Raw genomic sequence first — 21,937 nt, forward strand, 5'->3', positions numbered from 1 at the left:
TAAGAAGTGCTTGTTTTTCCCAAATGCCTGCTGGAATAGGTTACTGAGAATGGGGTCATAATTTTAATCACTGAATTAAATATTAATAATATGTATATGAACTGAATATGCTTGTCAACAACAGCCAGTGTTTATTTGTTTAGAATTTGCTTTACCTGTAGCCTAATCTGACTACTGTTACTGTCCCTCAAATGCATTCAAACAACTGCTTGGCAATTGCGATAGAGCTTTGATAATTTCCAATTTAATTAACTAAACGTGCAATTAATAATTGGCAATTAATAATTGGATAATAACACAAGGCTACAACAACTATAAACTGATGTTACAGGTTATTTATTAAATTGGTTTGCTTGCTCTAGGTAGGCTACACAAGTGGCACAAATTGATTTGCAATGACTCCAGTGATATCATATTTTCAACATACAGTACTGGTCAAAAAATGTTATCACACCTACTCATTGGCGTATTGCTTCAGAATGCTGTGGTAGACATGCTGGGTAAGTGTGCCTTCAATTCTAAATAAATCACAGACAGTGTCACTAGCAAAGCACCCCCACACCATAACACCTCCTCCTCCATGCATTTACGGTCGAAAATACACATGCAGGGTCATCCGTTCACCCACACCACGTCTCACAAGGACATGGCGGTTGGAAACAAAAATCTCCAATTTGGACTCTAGACTAGCCTTTTTTAAAGTGTGAGTCGTGATCCTAAGTGGGTCGCGGACCTGTTGGGTTGCGATGTGTCAGAGTACATTTATAATTATTTCATTAATTACTGGAATTGAATTGGCCATGTGCGCTCTCTGCTTAGCAACGGTCTCTGCTTAGTTTGGCAGCTGCATGAATGTGAGAGGGAGATGCCCGTGTGCTTGAAGATTACTCCGCGATTCACGCGATGCAGCGCTGTCGTTCAGCAGCAGATGATGCGCTGTCTACCACTGACTTGTCATTCCCACTCGCCATCACTCACTGCTGTCATCAAATGGATTCATGCTAGCCACAAGTTCTGACTGAGCTCAATTGTCATGAAACACATATACAGGGATGAGTTTCTCTTTCATACAAACCTATAACGAGGAGCGCCCACAATGTGTTTTGTGTGGGAAAGTTCTTAGTAATGAAACGACACGTCCTGACCAAACATCCACAGCATGATGGTAAACCCAGGGAGTTCTTTCAGAACAGGGTCGAATGCTTCAGGAAACAGTGCTTCGACAGTGAAAAAGTCAGCTAGCAAGGCATTGTTGTCATTTGGCCTTGTACACAGCTAATAGCTATCATTCACCACAGCAATCTAGCTACTGATAGTGCAACACTAGTAACAGTACAGATGAAGATGAACAATGATCAGGCCTACTGTACATCTTACTGAAGAAAGTATTGTTGAAAACTAGTCTAGATTGTAACTGTTGATGTTAAAATACAATAATAATTTTGATTCTTAATTAACTGGAATAAACTGATTGAAGCAAGATGCTTTTTGAGGCAAACATACTCACACAGTTCTGGGTTGCTCATCTACCAGTCAAAAGTTTCGACTCACCTACCCATTCCAGGGTTTTTTGTTATTTTTACTATTTTCTACAATGTAGAATAATAGTGAAGACATCAAAACTATAATATAACATATACGGAATCATGTAGTAACCAGAAAAGTGTTAGATAAATCAAAATATATTTTATATTTGAGATTCTTCAAATTGCCACCCTTTGCCTTGACAGCTTTGCACACTCTTGGCATTCTCTAAACCAGCTTTATGACCTAGCCACCTGGAATGCACTTCAATTAACAGGTTTGCCTTCTTAAAGGTTAATTTGTAGAATTTCTTTCCTTCTTAATGTGTTTGAGCCAATCTGTTGTGTTGTGACAAGGTAGGGGGGGGGGGGGTATACAGAAGATAGCCCTATTTGGTAATAGACCAAGTCCATATTATGGCAAGAACAGCTCAAATAAGCAAAAAGAAATGACAGTCCATTACTTTAAGACATGAAGGTCAGTCATTAGGGAACATTTCAATAATTTTGAAAGTTTCTTCAAGTGCAATCGCAAAAACCATCAGGAGCTATGATGAAACTGGCTCTAATGAGGACCGCCACAAGAATGGAAGACCCAGAGTTACCTCTGCTGCAGAGGATAAGTTCATTCAAGTTACCAGCCTCAGAAATTGCAGCATAAATAAATGCTTCACAGAGTTCAAGTAACAGACACATCTCAACATCAACTGTTCAGAGGAGACTGTGTGAATCAGGCCTTCGTGGTGGAATTGCTGCAAATAAACCACTACTAAAGGACACCAATAAGAAGAAGAGACTTGCTTGGGCCAAGAAACACAAGCAATGGACATTAGACCGTTGGAAATTTGTCCTTTGGTCTGGAGTCCAAATTGGAGATTTTTGGGTTCCAACGGCCGTGTCTTTGTGAGACGTGGTGTGGGTGAACGGATGATCTCCTCACGTGTATTTCCCACCGTAAAGCATGGAGGAGGAGGTGTTATAGTGTGGGGTGCTTTGCTTGTGACACTGTCTGTGATTTATTGAGAATTCAAGGCACACTTAACCAGCATGGCTACCACAGCATTCTGCAGCGATGTGCCATCCCATCTGGTTTGGGCTTAGTGGGACTATCATTTGTTTTTCAACAGGACAATGACCCAACACACCTCCAGGCTGTATACGGGCTATTTTACCAAGGAGAGTGATGGAGATGACCTGGCCTCCACAATGCCCCGACCTCGACCAAATTGAGATGGTGTGGGATAAGTCGGACCGCAGAGTAAAGGGAAAGCAGCCAACAAGTACTCAGCATATGTGGGAACTCCTTCTAGACTGTTGGAAAAGCTTTCCAGGCAAAGGGTGGCTACTTTGAAGAATCTCAAATATAAAATAGATTTTGATTTGTTTAACACTTTTTTGGGTTACTACATGATTCCATGTGTGTTATTTCATAGTTTTTATGTCATCACTATTATTCTACAATGTGGAAAATAGTAAAAAATAAAGAAAAACCCTTCAATGAGTAGGTGTGTCGAAACTTTTGACTGGTGCTGTAAATGTAAGGGATAATCAACGAGGGGCTATGCGTTATATTACAAAGTGGAAGGTGTGTTCCACAACATGCTAGCGGAGTGGAACTGACCTTCCATGGAGTTACATTATTTTCCAGAGAACGTAGAGCCCTGAGTTGATTATTCCTTTTAATTTAACACATTTAAAATGTTCAACAGGGCCTCCCGAGTGGCGCAGCGGTCTAAGGCACTGCATTGCAGTGCTTGAGGCGTCACTACAGACCCATGTTCGATCACAGGCTGTGTCCCATCGTGCTCTAGAGACTCCTTGTGGAGGCCTGGGGCCTGCAAGCTGACTCTGGTCACCAGCTGGACAGTGTTTTCTCTGACACATTGGTGTGGCTGGCTTCTGGGTTAAGTGAGCAGTGTGTCAAAAAGCAGTGCGCTTTGGCAGGGTCGTGTTTCGGAGGATGCATGGCTCTCGACCTTAGCCTCTCCCGAGTCTGTAGAGGAGTTGTAGTGATGGGACAAGACGCATTGCATCTTGCTTAAGAACAGCCCTTAGCCGTGGTATATTGGCCATATACCACACCCCCCCGGGCCTTATTTCTTAAATAATGTACACTCTAGAATGCCCTTCATGCCAATCAGAAACAAGTATTCAACAATGCCATAGTATAAGCCCATTTTTAAACTGGGTGGATTGAGCCCTGAATGCTGATTGGCCGACAGCCGTATGCAACGGGAATGACAAAACATTTAATTTTACTGCTCTAATTACTTTGGTAACCAGTTTATAATAGCAATAAGGCACCTCTGGGGTTTGTGGTATATGGCCAATAATCCATGTCTTAATTGTTTCAAGGCTTAAAAATCCTACTTTAAACTGTCTCATTCCCTTCAACTGAAGTGGATCATAGCTTTCACCTTGGCCATGTCATGGAAAGTGCAGGCGTCCTTAATGTTTTGTATACTTAGTGTATTTGTCCCTTATGTCACAACGATGTGTTAGCATGACATGAGTAATTTATAAGTCATATTCTTTTGAAAATATGTTGATATCCCCACACTGTCAAATGCGCATTTGTAATCGATTAACAAAAACCTACTTATTGCAGTTATTGTGGTCACTTGTTCAGGATCCAATCTTCTCCCCTTTTACACTGAACAAAAAATATAAACGCAACATGCAACAATTTCAAAGATTTTACTGAATTACAGTTCAAATAAGGAAATCAGTCAATTGAAATAAATTAATTAGGCCCTAATCTATGGACTTCACACTGGGAATACAGACATGCATCTGTTGGACACAAATACCTTTTAAAAAAAGTTACGGGCATGGATCAGAAAACCAGTCAGTATCTGGTGTGAGTTGATCCAGCTGTTGATTGTGACATGTTGTCCCACTCCTCTCCAATGGCTGTGCGAAGTTGCTAGACATTGGTGGGAACTGGGACACGCTATAACCCCACTGCCACCATGGGGCACTCTGTTTACAACGTTGACATCAGCAAACCAATAACCCACACGATGCCATATACGCTGTTTGCCATCTGACCGGTACAGTTAAAACCATGATTCATCAGTGAAGAGCACACTTCTCCAGCGTGCCAGTGGCCATCGAAGGTGAGCATTTGCCCACTGAAGTTGGTTATGACGCCGAACTACAGTCAGGTTAAGACCCTGGTGAGGAAGACGAGCATGCAGATGAGCTTCCAGTATATGATTCTGACAGTTTGTGCAGAACTTCTTTGGTTGTGAAAACCTACAGTATCATCAGCTGTCCGGGTGGCTTGCCACATGTGGTTACATGTGGTCTACGTTTGTGTGGCCGGTTGGACGAACTGCCAAATTCTCTAAAACGATGCTGGAGGCGGCTTATGGTAGAGAAAGAAACATTCAATTATCTTGCATGGCAACAGCTCTGGTGGACATTCCTGCATTCAGCATGCCAATTGTACTCTTCCTCAAAACTTGAGACCCCTGTGACATTGTGTTGTGTGACAAAGCTGCACATTCTAGAGGGGGCTTTTATTTTATTATTTTATTTCAACCCATGAAACATGAGACCAACACTTTACATGTTGCATTTATATTTTTGTTCAGTGTAGCTTTGCCACCTATCTGTCATACATAATTCCCCCAAGTCATAATGACACATACAGATTTGAGTTCTGAAGATAATGACTCTGGCTTATCTGTACAACACTATAAATAATACTTACAGATAATGTTGAAGTCGGAAATTTACATACACTACCTGGTTAAATAAAGGTGTTCTCAACTAGCCTACCTGGTTAAATAAAGGTGTTCTCAACTAGCCTACCTGGTTAAATAAAGGTGTTCTCAACTAGACTACCTGGTTAAATAAAGGTGTTCTCAACTAGCCTACCTGTGTCTGCTAAAGGACCAACATGTACAGTTGAGGTTGGAGTCATTAAAACTTGTTTTTCATCCACTCTGCAAATTTCTTGATAACAAACTATAGTTTTGGAAAGTTGGTTAGGACATCTACTTTGTGCATGACACAAGTAATTTTCTCCAACAATTCTTTACAGACAGATTATTTCACTTATCATTCACTGTATAACAATTCCAGTGGGTCAGAAGTTCACATACACTAAGTTGACTGTGCCTTTAAACAGCTTGGAAAATTACAGAAAATTATGTCACGGCTTTAGAAGCTTCTGTAGGCTAATTGACATCATTTGTGTCAATTGGAGGTGTACATGTGGATGTATTTCAAGGCCTACCTTCAAACTCAGTGCCTCTTTGCTTGACATCATGGGAAAATCAAAAGAAAACCAAGACCTCCACAAGTCTGGTTCATCATTGGGAGCAATTTACAAATGCTTGAAGGTACCACATCCCTCTGTACAAACAATAGTACGCAAGTATAAACACCATGGTACCACACAGCCATCATACCGCTCAGGAAGGAGAGGCGTTCTGTCCCCTAGAGGTGAACATACTTTTTTTGAGAAAAGTGCAAATCAATCCCAGAACAACAGCAAAGGACCTTGTGAAGATGCTGGAGGAAACAACATATCTATATCCACAGTAAAACGAGTCCTATATCAATATAACCTGAAAGGCTGCTCAGCAAGGAAGAAGCCACTGCTCCAAAACCGCCATAAAAAAGCCAGACTACGGTTTGCAACTGCACATGGGGACAAAGATCGTACTTTTGGGAAAAATGTCCTCTGGTCTGATGAAACAAAAATAGAACTGTTTTGCCATAATGACCATCATTATGTTTGGAGGAAAAAGGGGGAGGCTTGCAAGCCGAAGAACACCATTCCAACCGTGAAGCATGGGGGTGGCAGCATCATGTTGTGGAGGTCCTTTGCTGCAGGAGGGGCTGGTGCACTTCACAAAATAGATGGCATCATGAGGGAGGAAAGTTATGTGGATATATTGAAGCAAAATCTCAAGACATCAGTCCGGAATTTGAAGCTTGGTGGCAATTGGGTCTTCCAAATGAACAATGACCCCAAGTATACTTCCAAAGTTGTGGCAAAATGGTTTAAGGACAACAAAGTTAAGGTATTGGAGTGACCATCACAAAGCCCTGACCTCAAACCTATAGAAAATGTGTGGACAGAACGGAAAAAGCGTGTGTGAGCAAGGAGGCCTACAAACCTGACTCAGTTACACCAGCTCTGTCAGGAGGAATGGGCAAAAATTCACACAACTTATTGTCGGAAGCTTGTGGAAGGCTACCCGAAAAGTTTGACCCAAGTTAAGCATTTTAAAGGCAATGCTAGCAAATACTTATTGAGTGTATGTAAACGTCTGACCCACTGGAAATGTGATGAAAGAAATAAAAGCTTAAATAAATCATTCTCTCCTCTATTATTCTGACATTTCACATTCTTAAAATAAAGTGGTGATCCTAACTGACCTAAGACAGGGAATTTTTACTTGGATTAAATGTCAGGAGAAAAACTGAGTTTAAATGTAATTGGCTAAGGTCTATGTAAACTTCCGACTTCGACTGTACATACTGCCATTGTCGATATAATTGGAATGAGTAGAATTGATATTCCCATTTCAAACAGTGCTGGTTGGGGTGGACAGCAAGTAGCCTCTTTTCACAGCCAATGTATCTCCAACACTTCGTTTGCTATCCTTTGATGTGCATTCTAAGGTGGAGCACTCCCAAAAATGACCAAATGTGATTGGATCTTCTTCGATTCTAATTCTACAGTCAAAATAATCTCTGTACATTCAGAAGCTCTCAGGTTGCTTTTCAGCAACATGTCCACATCTTAAAGCACCCAACAGCGCTCTCGCCATCGCAGTGGAACTGTTGCCTGGTTGCATGGCTGCCCTCCTGACGTTCTTTGGGACTGTAAAGTTCAAACCTGGGTAAATTTCGATCTGCAAAAAATGAATAATTTAGTCATATGCTGTAAAAGACTAGAAAGCACTGCAAGAACAGTAACATAAGTCATACATTTTCAAAACTTTTACATCACAAATTATAAACCTACAATAGTTGTCTATGCCATCTTAATCTAATCTCAAAATGAGATGGCAAATGTAATCTACAGTAGCTACAAGAAACAACAAAGTAGTGATAAGACACTGAATGCAATTAGAAAATAAATCATCCCTACTTGTGAGATTTATGTATGGTTTTTATATGTATACCATTGAAAATATATATACATTTCAAAGCAACAAATGTATTGAACAAAAAACGAATGTTCCGAGTACATTTTGCATAATGAAAATACATATCTTTATTATATTGTTTTTGTATGGGGGTGTGAGATTTATATACACTACCATTCAAAAGTTTTAGAACACCTTCTAATTCAACGGTGTTTTCTTATATTTTCACTATTTTCCACATGGTAGAATAATAGTGAAGACATCTAAACTATGAAATAACACATATGGAATCATGTAGTAACCAACAAAGTGTTAAACAAATCAAAATAAATGTCCTTCAATTTAAGTTGATTATACAATTACACTGTACAACTACAAAACAATATGCCGTAAATGACCACTTCCAACAACTGTTAATATGAACATTTTCTAACCAAAAAACAATGTAATTCAGTGTCCCCCAGTTAGCATACGCTCAATGTCATGCCCAAATAATCTCAAAGTAACTTCAAACCAAGTAACTTCAAATTCAATTTGAAAAGAATCCTGAATAATAAACATTTTTTATTTCACCCTGGTCATGGCCCTAAACAATGTAAAAATATGTGGAATTGCAGGAAATTATCTTTTTTTTTTATGTCCTGGGGATGTTGTCTCAATTTGGGGTAGAGAAAACGACATTCACATAGGAAATCTCAATCCAAGCTATAATCAAACATTAACAACCCTACCACCACCAGATTGTCCCATCATATTTGCGATTCGAATAGGCAACCAGCCACCCTGGACCTTTGTGGGAAACTTTGTGCTACGAAACGTTAATTTAACAAAAACTTGATCCCTTCTAGCTAAAACTCCCCCCACCTCCTTGATGTTTGCAATTTCTTTTTGCTGGGACGTAATCACGTCATGCCGTAACTGGGGAGCCGCACAACCGCATTGTTGTTGGCGAAAAGAAACCAGGGGCTGCTAGCTACTGATCGTTAGCAAGTCGCAAAAGGACATTAGTATTTGGTGGCTCCTCAGAAATATTTATGTTTGTAATAGAATCGAATTTGGAATTTAGACCGTCGTCGTTTAAATTTATAATTCAAAGCTGCTCGAGCGGTGCCCGTTGGATGAGAGGATTGTGTGTGGATTTACTGCTGCTGCTCTGCAGGCCACATCGCCATTGCTTGCAAGCGCTGCTGTTTTCAAAAGCGGAATTACTGAAAATACAAAGGTAATGTTAGATGGCTATAGCCGAATTTGCTGTCTATGCACATATGTATTCTTTTCAGAACAACCTAAATGCATTTATACAAATGGATTATACATTCTAGTGAAGAAAATGATAACTTAAACGTGACCGAATCGACTCGGATTCTTGTTTAGTCGGACGCCATATTTCCTTCCTTGGTTTATTGTGAACGTTAGCTAGCTAGCTAGCTCTTGACTTGAGGCCGCTGGCGCTACTTTTACGGGATCCTCCTCTCCTAGCTCATTATACATATTATTTATGTCTGGCTCAACCTTCAACTAACGTTACTTCTAAAGCTATGTAGGTTATGCGTCTTACTAGCTAGCTACTAAGTTAACTACTACGTTAGGTGGCTACAATAAATTGGCTTTACGCTAGCAGTTAGCCAGCTAGCCTAATATACCTATCAAGGCAACTCTACCATAACGATAGCTATCTAGATAGTTGTGTTTAAGTAGCACAATTTAGCATTGCCAGGATAGGTAATTGGCTAGCTATTTTTTGCTGAAAGTTGACTAACGTTAGCTAGGCTAGCTAAATGGTTGCTTAGCAATTATGTCAACTTAATAAGATGTTGCGCGCAAGGGACTTCCCATTTGTTTCTCCCGTCTCACCCCCTTCGTTACAATGTGTTCTGTTAGTTGAGAATACCTACATTTGTTGTCAGTAGAATTTCCCAAGAACAGTCGCCTGGTACCATTTGGAGTCATAAATCAGCTGCTGTGTTTGGCTTTCATTGTGTAGTGTGTACATGCCCAGAGTCTGCCAAATATTTCAATGACTGTGTCTCTTCGAAAAAGAGATGACAGCTCAGCCAAACTGTCTATTTAGCTACTCCCCTGTTTAGCATGTATTTTGAATGAATGCTCAACTACGAAATTAATAGTGTCTGTTCACTTATTATGCAGCAAACAGTTAGCAACACTAATATTTTATACCGTTTACCTTCCAAATAATTTAGAGTAGTTACAAATATTTAGTTTCTGATTTCACAGAACAACAAGAAAGGTATGCCTCTCCACCCTTCAAGTAGGCTAGTTTGGGACTTTGGGTGAATATAAAAGTTAATTAGCCCCATCCTAGGTTACTAGCAAGCAAATTGGCACAGGTACTGTAATAATATAGGCCTATCCAGGTTGTGGAGAAATTGCATTTATTACATACACCTACATACATTTATTTCCCGTCTGTACACCATAAGGAAGTAAAAGTGATGACACATTGTATTCATCCATGCCATGATATTTGTCATGTCAATGAAAGGCCTTCTGTTATGTCAAGTCAAAAAAATAATAGACAACTGAAACCAAGAAAGAGAAATTGTGACTATTGATATATTACAATCTTGGTTGGTATTGGCCTAAGTAAAATCTCAATCAAAGTGGGTTTTCTTAGCATTTTTTTAGGTCTTCATGATGAAGAAAAAAGTACGGCATTATAATCGCATGTCCACGCCCCAGAGGCCCCCCTCTCCCATCAAACCTTCACCGAACAAGGAGACCCTGACATACGCCCAGGCCCAGCGCATGGTGGACCTAGAGATAGATGGCCGCGTGCACAGGATCAGCATCTATGACAAGCTGGATGTCATCGCTGACGATGATCCCACGGCCCAAGAGATCATGGAGTGCAACAGCAACAAGGAGAACAACGAGAAGCCCCAGCAAGTGCTGGTGCGCTCGGTGAGGCTCAAAAACAACCAGCAGAAGAAGAGCGCCGCCCTCACCACCACGCATGGGGCTGCCCCGCAAGGGAGCGCCCTCCTGGAACCCAAGTTCCGCGCAGTGGAGTACAACCTTCCCGCGGTGCCTCGGCGGCCCTCCATATATTATAAGTATTCTGAGAAGACTGCCGAAGAGCTGGATGAGGAAGTGGAGTACGACATGGATGAGGAGGACTACGCTTGGCTGGATCTTCTCAATGAGAAGAGGAAAAGTGAGGGCGTCAGTCAGGTGTCCCAGAACCTCTTTGAGTTCCTTATGGACCGCTTTGAGAAGGAGTCCTTCTTTGCCAGCCAGGGTCGGAGCGACCCGCAGACCCTCATCGATGAGGATGCTGTGTGCTGCATCTGCATGGATGGAGACGGACAGGACAGCAACGTCATCCTCTTCTGTGACTCATGCAACATTGCCGTGCACCAGGAGTGCTACGGTGTTCCCTACATCCCTGAGGGCCAGTGGCTGTGTCGCCACTGCCTCCAGTGCCCCTCACGGCCCGCTGAGTGTGTGTTCTGCCCCAACAAAGGCGGTGCCCTGAAGAAGACTGATGATGACCGCTGGGGCCACGTGGTGTGTGCCCTGTGGGTGCCAGAAGTGGGCTTCTCCGACACAGTCTTTATCGAGCCCATTGACGGTGTCAGCAATATTCCGCCCGCCCGTTGGAAACTCACCTGCTACCTCTGCAAGGAGAAGGGCACCGGGGCCTGCATCCAGTGTCACAAGGTTAACTGTTACACAGCCTTCCATGTCAGCTGTGCCCAAAAGGCCGGCCTCTACATGAAAATGGAGCCTGTCAAAGAAGTCACAGATACGGGGTCGCCCACTTTCTCTGTGAAGAAAACAGCCTTCTGCTGTGCTCACACTCCTAAAGGGTGCACCCGGAGACCCCTTGCTATCTACAAGGAAGGCCATGCTAAAAACGGTGTCTGTCACAAGAGGGGCGACAAAAGAGGGATGACGAGGTTAAAAGGGTGGCAGAAGAAGAAGAGCAAGAGAATAGTGGTGGTGCCTGAGGAAGAGGCTCCAGCTGTGCCTGGGCCTAGTATAACCCCCAGCAGGTTGGCATATTATTTTTTACTTCTTTTATCTACCAATAACTAAATATTTTCCTAAATAACAAATCTCCCAATGAATGTGTGAAATGTGCATTAAAAAGAATAATCCTGTGTCTGACCAATGCTAACATATTCTCCCCTCTCAGTTTCGACACGATCCTCAATCAAGTGTCTGTCCAGAAGAAGAAGGCGTTTGTGGAGCGGGTCCTGAGCTACTGGATGCTGAAGAGACAGTCGAGGAACGGCGTGCCACTGATCAGGCGGCTACAGGCCAACCCTCAACCCCCCAAACCAGAGCAGCCGGTCAGTCTAGTGGTCAGTGTAATTGTTTAGTAGTTTTCATGGTATCCGAATCCTTGTAATAGACAATTGTCTGCTTTAAACATGATGATGTTTTTAAACCGCTCTCCAATGCTTGGAAATCTAAATAAAGAACACCAATACCTGAATTGAGAAAAATACAGTTTCCTGTGTCTAGGCCTTTTTCTCAAAAGTAGGTTTTTGGATGCTAGAGATATGGGCCATTTATCCATTTCAATATAGACTATAAAAGAAGAGGAGACATTTAATAGAAATTTGCCTCGTTTGTTGGTCAGTGGAGTAACAAAATAAAATAATAGATCACAGTCGATGTCCATTGAAGGTACAGTGCATCAGCAAGTATTCATACCCCTAATTCAACATTTTGTTGTTTCAACCTGAATTCAATATTGATTAAGTATATTATTTTCCTCGCCCATCTACACACAATACCCCATAATGACAAAGTGAAAACATGTTTTTACTAATGTTTTCACATTTTTTGAAAATGAAACACTGAAACATTTCATTTACATAAGTGTTCACACCCGGAGGCAATACTTTGTAGAAGCACCTTTCTGGGTAAGTCTCTTAGAGCTTTCTATACCTGGATTGTGCAACATTGGCCCATTTTATTATTTTCAAAATTCTTCTAGCGCTGTCAAAGTGGTTGTTGATCACAGCTTGACAACCATTTCAGGTCTTGCCATAGATGGTCAAGCAGATTTAAGTTAAAACTAACTCGGAGACTCGTGAGCATTCACTGTCTTCTTGGTAACAACTTTGGTGTGGATCGGCCTTGTGTTTTAGGTTATCATTCTGCTGAAATGTGGTTCATCTCCCAGTGTCTGGTGGAAAGCCGACAACCAGGTTTTCCTCTAGGATTTGCCTGTGCTTAGATCCATTTTAAAAAATCCCCCCAAAAACTCCCCATTCTTTAACGATTCCAAACATACACATAACATGATGCAGCCACCACTATGCTTGAAAATATAGAGAGTGGTACTCAGTAATATTTTAAGGCAAAACCAATACAACACTTTGTATTCAGGACAAAAAGTGAATTGCTTTGCCAAAATGTTTGTAGTATTACTTTAGTGCCTTGTTGCAAACAATGCATGTTTTAGAATACTTGTATTTATTCTGTACAGGCTCCCTTCTTTTCACTCTGTCAATTAGGTTAGTATTGTGGAGTAACTACAATGTTGTTGATCCATTCTCAGTTTTCTATCCCAGCCATTAAACTCTGTTTTAAAGTCACCACTATGAAATCCCTGAGCAGTTTCCATCCTCTCCGGCAACTGAGTTAGGAAGGACGCCTGTGTCTTTGTAGTGACTGGGTGTATTGATACACCATCCAAAATGTAATTTAACAACTTCATCATGCTCAAAGGGATATTTAATGTGTGCTTTTGATATTTTTACCCATCTACCAATAGGTGCCATTCTTTGTGAGGAATTGGAAAACCCTCCTGGTCTTTGTGGTTGAATCTGTGTTTGAAGTTCACTGCTCAACTAAGGGACCTTAGTGTGGGGTACAGAGATGGGGCAGTCATTCAAACATAATTTAAAACACTATTATTGCACACAGTGAGCCCATGCAACTTTAGGCTTGCCATAACAAAGGGGAAGAATAATTATTGACTCAAGACATTTCAGCTTTAAATTTGTAATTAATTTGTAAACATTTCACAACACAATTCCACTTTGAGGTATTGGGTGTAGGCCAGTGACATCTCAATTTAATCCATTTTAAATTCAGGCTCCAACACAACAAGATGTGGAAAAGTCGAGGAGTGTGAATACCTTCTGATGGCACTGTAGCTCTTTGTCATTTTCTGCCGCCTTACCTGAGATTAAGGTCTTGTGGATGTTAATTAAAATGCCCTTTTGGACATTGATGTTACAGGATCGCAGGGTGGAGGATAATCGAGTGATGAAGGAGCAGCTAAAGGAATGGCACCGCCTACGCCACGACCTGGAGCGAGCTCGCCTACTGCTCGAAATGATCAGGAAGAGGGAGAAGATAAAGAGAGAGGAGGTACAGAGAATTGGTCTTGGTTTTTCAATCTCATAACCCCAGTAGTGAAATAAGAATGTTTGTGTGACAGCATATCAATGGCTAGTAGTTGTAAGCCCTCCTATCAATAAAATTAGGTCAAATTAATTTCCTTTCAAAAGATCATCTGCATGGTTAAAAGAGCTTTAGAATTGGTTGTTGGATTCCCTTGTAAATGTTAGAGCTTTGTGCTATGTCTTGTAACCATTCAGGTGAAGCTCCAACAGTCCGTTCTAGAGGTACAGCTCACACCCTTCAACATTCTACTACGAGCTGTCCTGGACCAGCTTCAGGAGAAGGACCAGGCCAAGATCTTTGCCCAGCCTGTCAGCGTTCAAGAGGTATGGTCCCCCATACCCCCAATAGAATGTTACTTTCACAAATGAAAAACAAATGGTACCCTCACAGAGATTGTGTATCGTTCTATTTAGTTATTTGGGTACCTTTCACTTGGCATCGTGTTTTTTAAATTATTATCTCTCCATCCTCAGGTGCCTGACTACTTGGACCACATCAAGAACCCAATGGACTTCTCCACCATGAGGAAGCGCATTGAGGCCCACGGCTACAAGAGCCTGGAGGAGTTTGAGGCTGACTTCAACCAGATCATATTCAACTGCATGAAGTACAACGCCAAGGACACGTTCTTCCACAAGGCCGGTCTGCGTCTACAAGATCAAGGCGAGGCCATCCTCAGGAAGACTCGTCGGTATGCAGAGCGAATCGGCTTTGACTTTGTCAGCGGGATGCACCTCCCTGAGCCGCCCAAGGTGGAGGCTCTTCCCCCTTTCTCCTGGGACGATGGTAAGGACATTCTACATATGTTTACTTCTCCATTTATCTTGTACACAGCCTAAGTTATATGCTTGCACACAGCTATTGATTTATGTTACTGTAGTTTTGGGGAATGGGGAAATGTTTTGAGCTCAGCCAACTAAGTTGTTGTCTGTGTGTGTCTTGCAGTGGACCGGATACTAAACCCAGCCAACCGCCAGCACATGTCTTTGGAGGAGCAACTTAAAGAGCTGCTGGAGAAGCTGGACCTGAGCAGTGCCATGAAGTCCAGTCCGTCTCGCAGCAAGCGACTGAAGCTGCTCAAAAAGACCATCACAGATGTTCGCAGCGAGATATACCTAAAGACGAGGCACCCCGCTGCCGCTTCCTCTGAACCGAAACCAGCAGATACTGAGGATAAACCGCTGCCTCCCACTGGACACAGCACACAGGAAGAAGGTACATATCGGGCTGTCCTAAAGCTATGAATTGGTTCAATTAAACCTTCTTTATGTCTTACTTGATGAACTGTAGGCTATTAGCTAATGATTGCTTGTTCCACATGTCAATCATTTTCATTCTCTACTGTGCTTCTCTTTTGATTGTATAGGAGGCAAGTCTTTGCCCCCACCAAAACTAGAGCCGTTGAACTCTTCGCCGTCGCTTGTCAACTCAGACAGTCATTCAGAACCTCCCATGCTCAAGCCCATCAAATCCAATGCAGACAAGAGTCAGAAGACCTCCAAGTGCAACGGTGTCAAGACCGCTGCCTCTGTACCCCAGGAACCCGTCAACGGGCACATCTGTAACCCGCTGTTCCCAGTCAGTGACCTCAGTTTCGTGGCCACCTCTATGCTCGCAGAGCCCTCTGGCACGGGCAACAGGCGGACCAATGTGCTCTTATGCAAGTCCAAGAGTGCTAGCCTGCAGAAGCCCCCAAGGACAGCAGAGCACTTGCCCGGCTCCCCGCCGCTGGGGGCCAAAACCTTCCTCTCTGTTGTCATTCCTCGCCTTGAGACCCTCCTTTTACCCAGGAAGAGGACCCACAGCTCCAGTGGAGACTGTGACGAAGATGAGGAGGAATCGCCCATCAAGCGCCTTGACACAGGTAAAGCCCAGTGTTAATATGCAAATGTCACCCTTTTCTTCTCATTCATGTACAAAATTCATATTTTTGGTTTGCAAATGTCATAGTAATGGAGAGGCAAGTGTGTGTGCAGGCTCTGACCATTTCGTTGTCTCCAGGACTAGCTAATGGCTTTGTCGTTGAGCCAGAGAGCGAGGCTAGCCCCAGTAGGCCGCTGGAGCCTCGCCGACGCTGTGCCTCTGAGTCCAGCATCTCCTCTAGCGGCAGCGTGCTGTGTAGCACAAGGTATGCTTGTTAACACCTCAGCACAATGGCAATAATGCAGACTCTCTGCCGGCAGCACTCTGCTGTGTGTAGCACCAGGTACAGGATTGGCAGTGGGCCTACATCACAGTGCCACGTTAATGTAGTATCTAGATCCTCCAGCAGCTGTTTGTAGTCTATCATCACTTACCAGGCAAAATGTTGCACTCAACTATTAGCGCATTTGCCATTTGCTCACAGTAGCCTCCTCGGTTTTCCTTTGTTTTTACTGTAGCACGGTCAGAGTGCCAAAAAACGGAAAAGGGAGGCCATCCATGGCACGTAGGAGCACAGTGGACGACAAAAACGCACTCATCACCTGTATAGAAAATGGGGACTTTACCAAAGCCGCTAAGATTGCAGCAGGTGAGACACTGGTTCTTTCTGTAAATAAATGCGAAGACTGGACTTATATTATGAATGATAAATGTATACATGTTTTTGTATCCTTTCTGAACATTTCTATCTGGAATAGCTGGCTAAGTCCTCTTGTCATTGCCTGCTACCCAAAGGCTTGTTCATAGTAGTTTGTTTTTAGCTTTGGAATTCTACCACTTTCAATAACTCATCAGCCAGTAGACATCACGGAATTCTGCTATTCTTACATTAATTGGCTTCCCATGGACCACAAGTCTCAGCTTAGAAAAGTAGAGGGTAGCCTGAAATCCAGACCTGCTAGTGGCAAGGAGTGGAAGGTTAGCACAAATTGACTCGTACCCAGGCTAAGTAGAGGGGCTGTTTTTGTCCCGAAGTGTGTTTTATTGATATTCATAGAATGAGTGTTAGGCAAGTTCTGAGATTGATAGCAGATATACACTGAGTGTATAAAACATTAGGAACATCTTCCTAATATTGAGTTGCACCCTCCTTTTTGCCCTCGGAACAGCCTCAATTCGTTGGGGCATGGATTCTACAAGGTGTCAAAAGCGTTCCACAGGGATGCTGGCCCATGTTGACTCCAATGCTTCCCACAGTTGTCCAGTTGGCTGAATATCCTTTAGGTGGTGGACCATTCTTGATACACACGGGAAACTGTTGAGCGTGAAAAACACAGCAGCATTGCAGTTTTTGACACTCAAACCAGTGCGTCTAACACCTACTACCATACCCCATTCAATGGCTTGCCTGTTCACCCTCTGAGTGGCACACATACACATTCCTTCTTTAACCTGTCTCCCCTTCATCTACAATGATTTAAGTGGGTTTAACAAGTAACATCAATAAGGGATCATAGCTTTCACCTGGTCAGTCTGTCATGGAAAGAGCAGGTGTTCCTATTTTGTACACTCAGTGTATATAGTCTTGTGAGTGTGCATATAATCAATGCAAAATAGTCTGGGGAACCATGTGTGTGTTCCTTGGTAAGAATGCATCTGAGCACAGTGTGACAAGTGACATGAGCTTGTTTGACAAAGGACAACTGAGGCTCCCAGCACTCTGCGTTCTAACACTGGGGCCAGGGCAAACTTTTTTTTTTTTTTAACAACCCTTATTCTGTCACCATCTTGTCCTAGTGGCCTGAGCTGACATGCCCCAAGGCACCAATGGTCTCCTCGTCACCCAGTCTAGACTTTGAAATCCCACTTCCTATACATAATTCAGCAGTTTTCAGTCATCTTCTACTCTGTCGCAAACTAAGTAATGGTTACCCTCTACAATTCACATTGTTTAAAAATTCCTACAACTAAAACTGTATTTCAGTGTTTTGATGCCCTGTAATACTTGTGTGAACGTACTGTATGTTCATGTTTTTGTGTGTCCTGTCAGTGTGAGCATGGCTTTTAGAGTAGTCTCTTGTCTGTTTGCAGTGAACCCCCCCATAACTTGCTTGTCATTATTCCTGCTTCCGTAGAAGTTGGCAACGGAAATATTTGGATGCCTGCTAGTGCTGCAACATATGTACTGGAACCCCTTAAACTAGTTTGGGCAAAATGTAGTGGATATCCCTCCTACCCCGCCTTGGTGAGTTTGAGTGAGCGCATGTCCCAGACTGGCCAATGCCGATCTATATATGTCCCATTTCCATCCATTCCTCTCATCGTAAGTGGTGTAGCTCGTGTTTGTGCACGCCTTGCAGCTAGCTGCTCAGCTTCAGTGTGTTGTGGGTGGTTTGAGTGTGTTAGGAGTCACACAGATTGCTTACAGCTTTCTGTGTGACTCAGGTAGCATGGCATCTGTGTGGTAGTGTGTGTCGTCAGTGTGTGATTGTGTTAATGTACGTTCCTGTCCACCAGTTTGAACCTTTGCTGCACCACAACCAGGATTCCCCTGCATCCTCTTTGTTTTCAGGTCACTACAACCAATCACTTCTCTCGCCCCCTCCCCCATGCAGATCATAGACCACAAGATGCCGAGGGCGGGGTGTCACCACAACGGGGTCTCTCTCCCTCTACCCCCTCTGGACGTCCTCAGGGTCGGCGAGCAGATGCAGTACAGGTCCGAAGAGAAACTCTTCCTCGTCCACTTCTTCGACAACAAGCGCAGCTGGTGAGACGACACTCCCCTTCTATAGTTTGACACTTGGAATAATCTTCAAACATGGCCGACAGTTTATTTTTAATCAAATAGTCCTTGCTGAGGTTATCTTGAGTTGCAATGGCAGTCAGAGGTAATATGATGTAGCATAATTCTAGCATCATCCTAATGATACGTCACTGGCTTTGACAGGCAATGGCTTCCTAGAGACAAGATGGTTCCCTTTGGTATCAATAAGACTGTGGACAAGATCAAACTGATGGAGGGCTGCTCCTCTGGCATCCGTAAAGCAGTGCAGACCGCCTTTCATCGTGCTGTGAGCCACCTGAGCCAGGTCAAGGACAAGCCTAGCAGCAAGCCCTACAATGTGGACTAAACCTGCTCATGCATCCCCTCACCTCTAGGTGGAGCCCTTCTTCAACTCTCCTTAGTTTACTTGATATTCCACAGCAGTCCCAGTATTCCTCTAACACACACACACCCTCTCTTCGTGTTTACTGTGTACTGGGGTAGAATCTAAAGCCCTCAAGTAAGTAGCCCTACGGTCTCTTGGTGCAGGTTTCCATTCCACCTCGTCTTGATTATATCAACTGAGCTGCTCATGGGTAAATGGTATGTGTATGACACCACTACACGCATGCTCCCTTTTAATCTATCCCATTCTAAAAACTGTAGCTGGCAACATGTAATATCCACATGAATCAATGAGCTATGCAACTGAACTCAAGCGATTTGGGTTGGCGTGTGCAAAAAACCTTAATACAGAGTCCTAGAACTGACTCAAGAAAATCACTGGCCTAACCTGATGAATGTTGAATTTCTGTCCTGTAATATGCTGCACATTTCACTGCTGCAACTTCCACTTCCATCATGATTCTCACCCTCATTTCCTCTCTGCAGTTGCCCTGTATTTAACCCTGTAAATACCTGTACAAGGCGTGACACTAATTTATTCAGTTTTTAGTTATTGGTACTGCGTGTTCACTTTCTTGCTATTTATGCTGTAGGGGTGATTCATGTCAGCACTATGGTGCTTATTAAATATTCGCTGGTGCTACAACCTGTGCAAGTCTTGGCTACAACTGAGACTCATCCAGGGCAAAATATATACTGTATCGATTAAACGTTTGTTTTTATTTCGGCTACTTTTTTTTAAGGTTTCTTAAGTTATTGAAGTTTATGGACAAGCTTCTCTCTGCATTATTGTGGTTTTTAAATACAATAATGTTTTTATGGGAATTAGTGTGTTTTGTTTGTACATATTTATATAAATCTATATAATTGTATACATAAGATGCTTTCAATGTTTAAAACCAGAAAGTGCATCATTCACACAAAACCAAAAATTTGCTGCCCAGATTTGATTATTTTTTATTTTTTTTACAGTTTTTGGTGTGTGTGTGTGTGTGTGTGTGTGTGTGTGTGTGTGAGAGAGAGATCTGTGAATAACCTGTAAAAACGTTGTCTTCGTTCACAATGGTTTTGACTGTGTTACAGGGACCTATACCATGACCATAGGTGAATGTGCCTGTACTAATTTATTGTAAAGAAGAAATGTATATGCATTACTTTATATAGAAAGAATTGTAAGAGCTACTATTGTCTCACTAGGAGCCAACTGTGTAAAGGACATTTTTGCATATTGTTTGTTTTAATCAGAGGCATTAATCTTAAAGGTGGGGTGATAGAATCCATTACGTTTTATTCAGTTAGGAGGATCTGGGGTAGCAGTGGGTAGATTTCTTTTTCAAAATCCATTTTTGTATGGATGTTCTGTAAATAGACTTGATCCTGGTCTTATTCTCTGGGAAAACCACATTATAGCCAATGGGAGTGGATGCTGGCAAAGTCCAGTATGTTTTTATATAAAAACACTGAAAATAAAATAAAAAATGGTATTGAATCACTGATTTTCTGTGTGGTATGGATTTTTGTGTTCAATGAAATTAAGACAATTACATAGACAACCACAAGAAGGAGCTGTGCCACTATTGTATGGAGTGCAATTAATTTAAATTATGTTTAACCATGGCCCAGGCCAAATCACAAGATCACCTTCATCAATACATGATGGTAGCAACTTTTTATCATGATTGTGTCATAAAGTAGCCTAATTGCCCCTTTCAAAACATTTACATCTCTTAAAAGCTTTGACATTGATCTGTCATAGCATTTCTTTTGTTAAAATGGCAATCTAGCAAACAATGTGGCTTTTCTTCAGAATTGTATGCCAGGCATCACATAGTCCATGCAGTGGGCTTCACAGCGCCCACATCTCCCCTCAATCAGATGCTAATTGTTCGGGGAGGAAGGCTGCAGCAGCATGAGCCGGAGAAAGTCAACCAACCATGAAGATCAATCTCCCAGCATCAACCTCATCAGAGAACTTTTGACTGAGCTGCATTTTCTAATCCGCTAGCTCAGCGGCAGCCCCTCGTGTGTGTGTGGGGGGGGGCTGTAAAATTATCTGAAACCCCAGCACGTGAGTCTCTGTGACAACCGGGTATTTGAGAATTCATTATTTATGCATGCCATGTCTCAGTCCACATACTTGGGGAAGGAAGGGCGACACCTGCAGAGGGAGAGTATGATCATTTCATGCTGAAAAAGCTGTAACAGGATTCAATTCAGTGGCAGTGTAGGTCATGACCCCTGAGTCTTGGTCAAAGATGTCAGTTCTTCAGAGACCCATCACTTTTTTTTTCTCAAAGACACTGCAAATGTAACATTAAATAGTGTAGATATGTGAAGGTTGGATACTAGTGAAGAGGCTAAAGGTATTGGTACAGTCATGGCAAAGGAATCCAACTGTTTTTATATTTAAAAAAAAGACTAGACGGTACATAGTAAATGTAAATCTGAGACACTCAAAATGGGTGGACATATAACACGAATGTCTAGCAATCCAAAGGTTTGAACCTCATCACAAGCTATTTGTGGATGGGTGGACATATAACACGAATGTCTAGCAATCCAAAGGTTTGAACCTCATCACAAGCTATTTGTGGATGGGTGGACATATAACACAAATGTCTAGCAATCCAAAGGTTTGAACCTCATCACAAGCTATTTGTGGATGGGTGGACATATAACACGAATGTCTAGCAATCCAAAGGTTTGAACCTCATCACAAGCTATTTGTGGATGGGTGGACATATAACACGAATGTCTAGCAATCCAAAGGTTTGAACCTCATCACAAGCTATTTGTGGATGGGTGGACATATAACACGAATGTCTAGCAATCCAAAGGTTTGAACCTCATCACAAGCTATTTGTGGATGGGTGGAC

General features: G+C 42.4%; 1 protein-coding gene across 3 annotated transcripts; it reads left to right on the forward strand.

The window, feature by feature from the left end:
• The first annotated feature begins 8,524 nt into the window (after nucleotides 1-8,524).
• On the forward strand, nucleotides 8,525-20,557 carry LOC109867141 (bromodomain-containing protein 1). Of its 3 annotated transcripts, XM_020456103.2 has the most exons (13): nucleotides 8,525-8,858; nucleotides 10,272-11,652; nucleotides 11,796-11,952; nucleotides 13,859-13,990; nucleotides 14,221-14,349; nucleotides 14,500-14,812; nucleotides 14,972-15,241; nucleotides 15,393-15,890; nucleotides 16,028-16,154; nucleotides 16,408-16,538; nucleotides 18,025-18,134; nucleotides 18,505-18,659; nucleotides 18,840-19,023. In XM_020456103.2, exons 2-13 carry the CDS (start codon nucleotides 10,289-10,291, stop codon nucleotides 19,021-19,023), a joined length of 3,570 nt encoding a protein of 1,189 aa, XP_020311692.1. In that variant the 5' UTR covers nucleotides 8,525-8,858; nucleotides 10,272-10,288. The 3 variants fall into 3 exon arrangements, with proteins under 3 accessions (XP_020311692.1, XP_020311689.1, XP_020311691.1); XM_020456100.2 differs by lacking the exon at nucleotides 18,025-18,134 and having other exon boundaries at nucleotides 8,526-8,858; nucleotides 11,796-11,964; nucleotides 18,840-20,557; XM_020456102.2 differs by lacking the exon at nucleotides 18,025-18,134 and having other exon boundaries at nucleotides 8,526-8,858; nucleotides 18,840-20,557.
• The last annotated feature ends 1,380 nt before the right edge of the window (nucleotides 20,558-21,937 follow it).

Source organism: Oncorhynchus kisutch, linkage group LG22, assembly GCF_002021735.2.
Source record: "Oncorhynchus kisutch isolate 150728-3 linkage group LG22, Okis_V2, whole genome shotgun sequence".
NCBI lineage: Eukaryota > Metazoa > Chordata > Actinopteri > Salmoniformes > Salmonidae > Oncorhynchus > Oncorhynchus kisutch.

Excerpts from the sequence above, each read along its gene's own strand:
- LOC109867141 (XM_020456103.2), top strand. The coding sequence starts at position 10,289 with ATGATGAAGAAAAAAGTACGGCATTATAATCGCATGTCCACGCCCCAG. Across the intron at positions 13,991-14,220 it reads AGAAGATAAAGAGAGAGGAG|GTGAAGCTCCAACAGTCCGT; the intron begins GTACAGAGAATT and ends GTAACCATTCAG. Across the intron at positions 18,660-18,839 it reads TTCGACAACAAGCGCAGCTG|GCAATGGCTTCCTAGAGACA; the intron begins GTGAGACGACAC and ends TGGCTTTGACAG.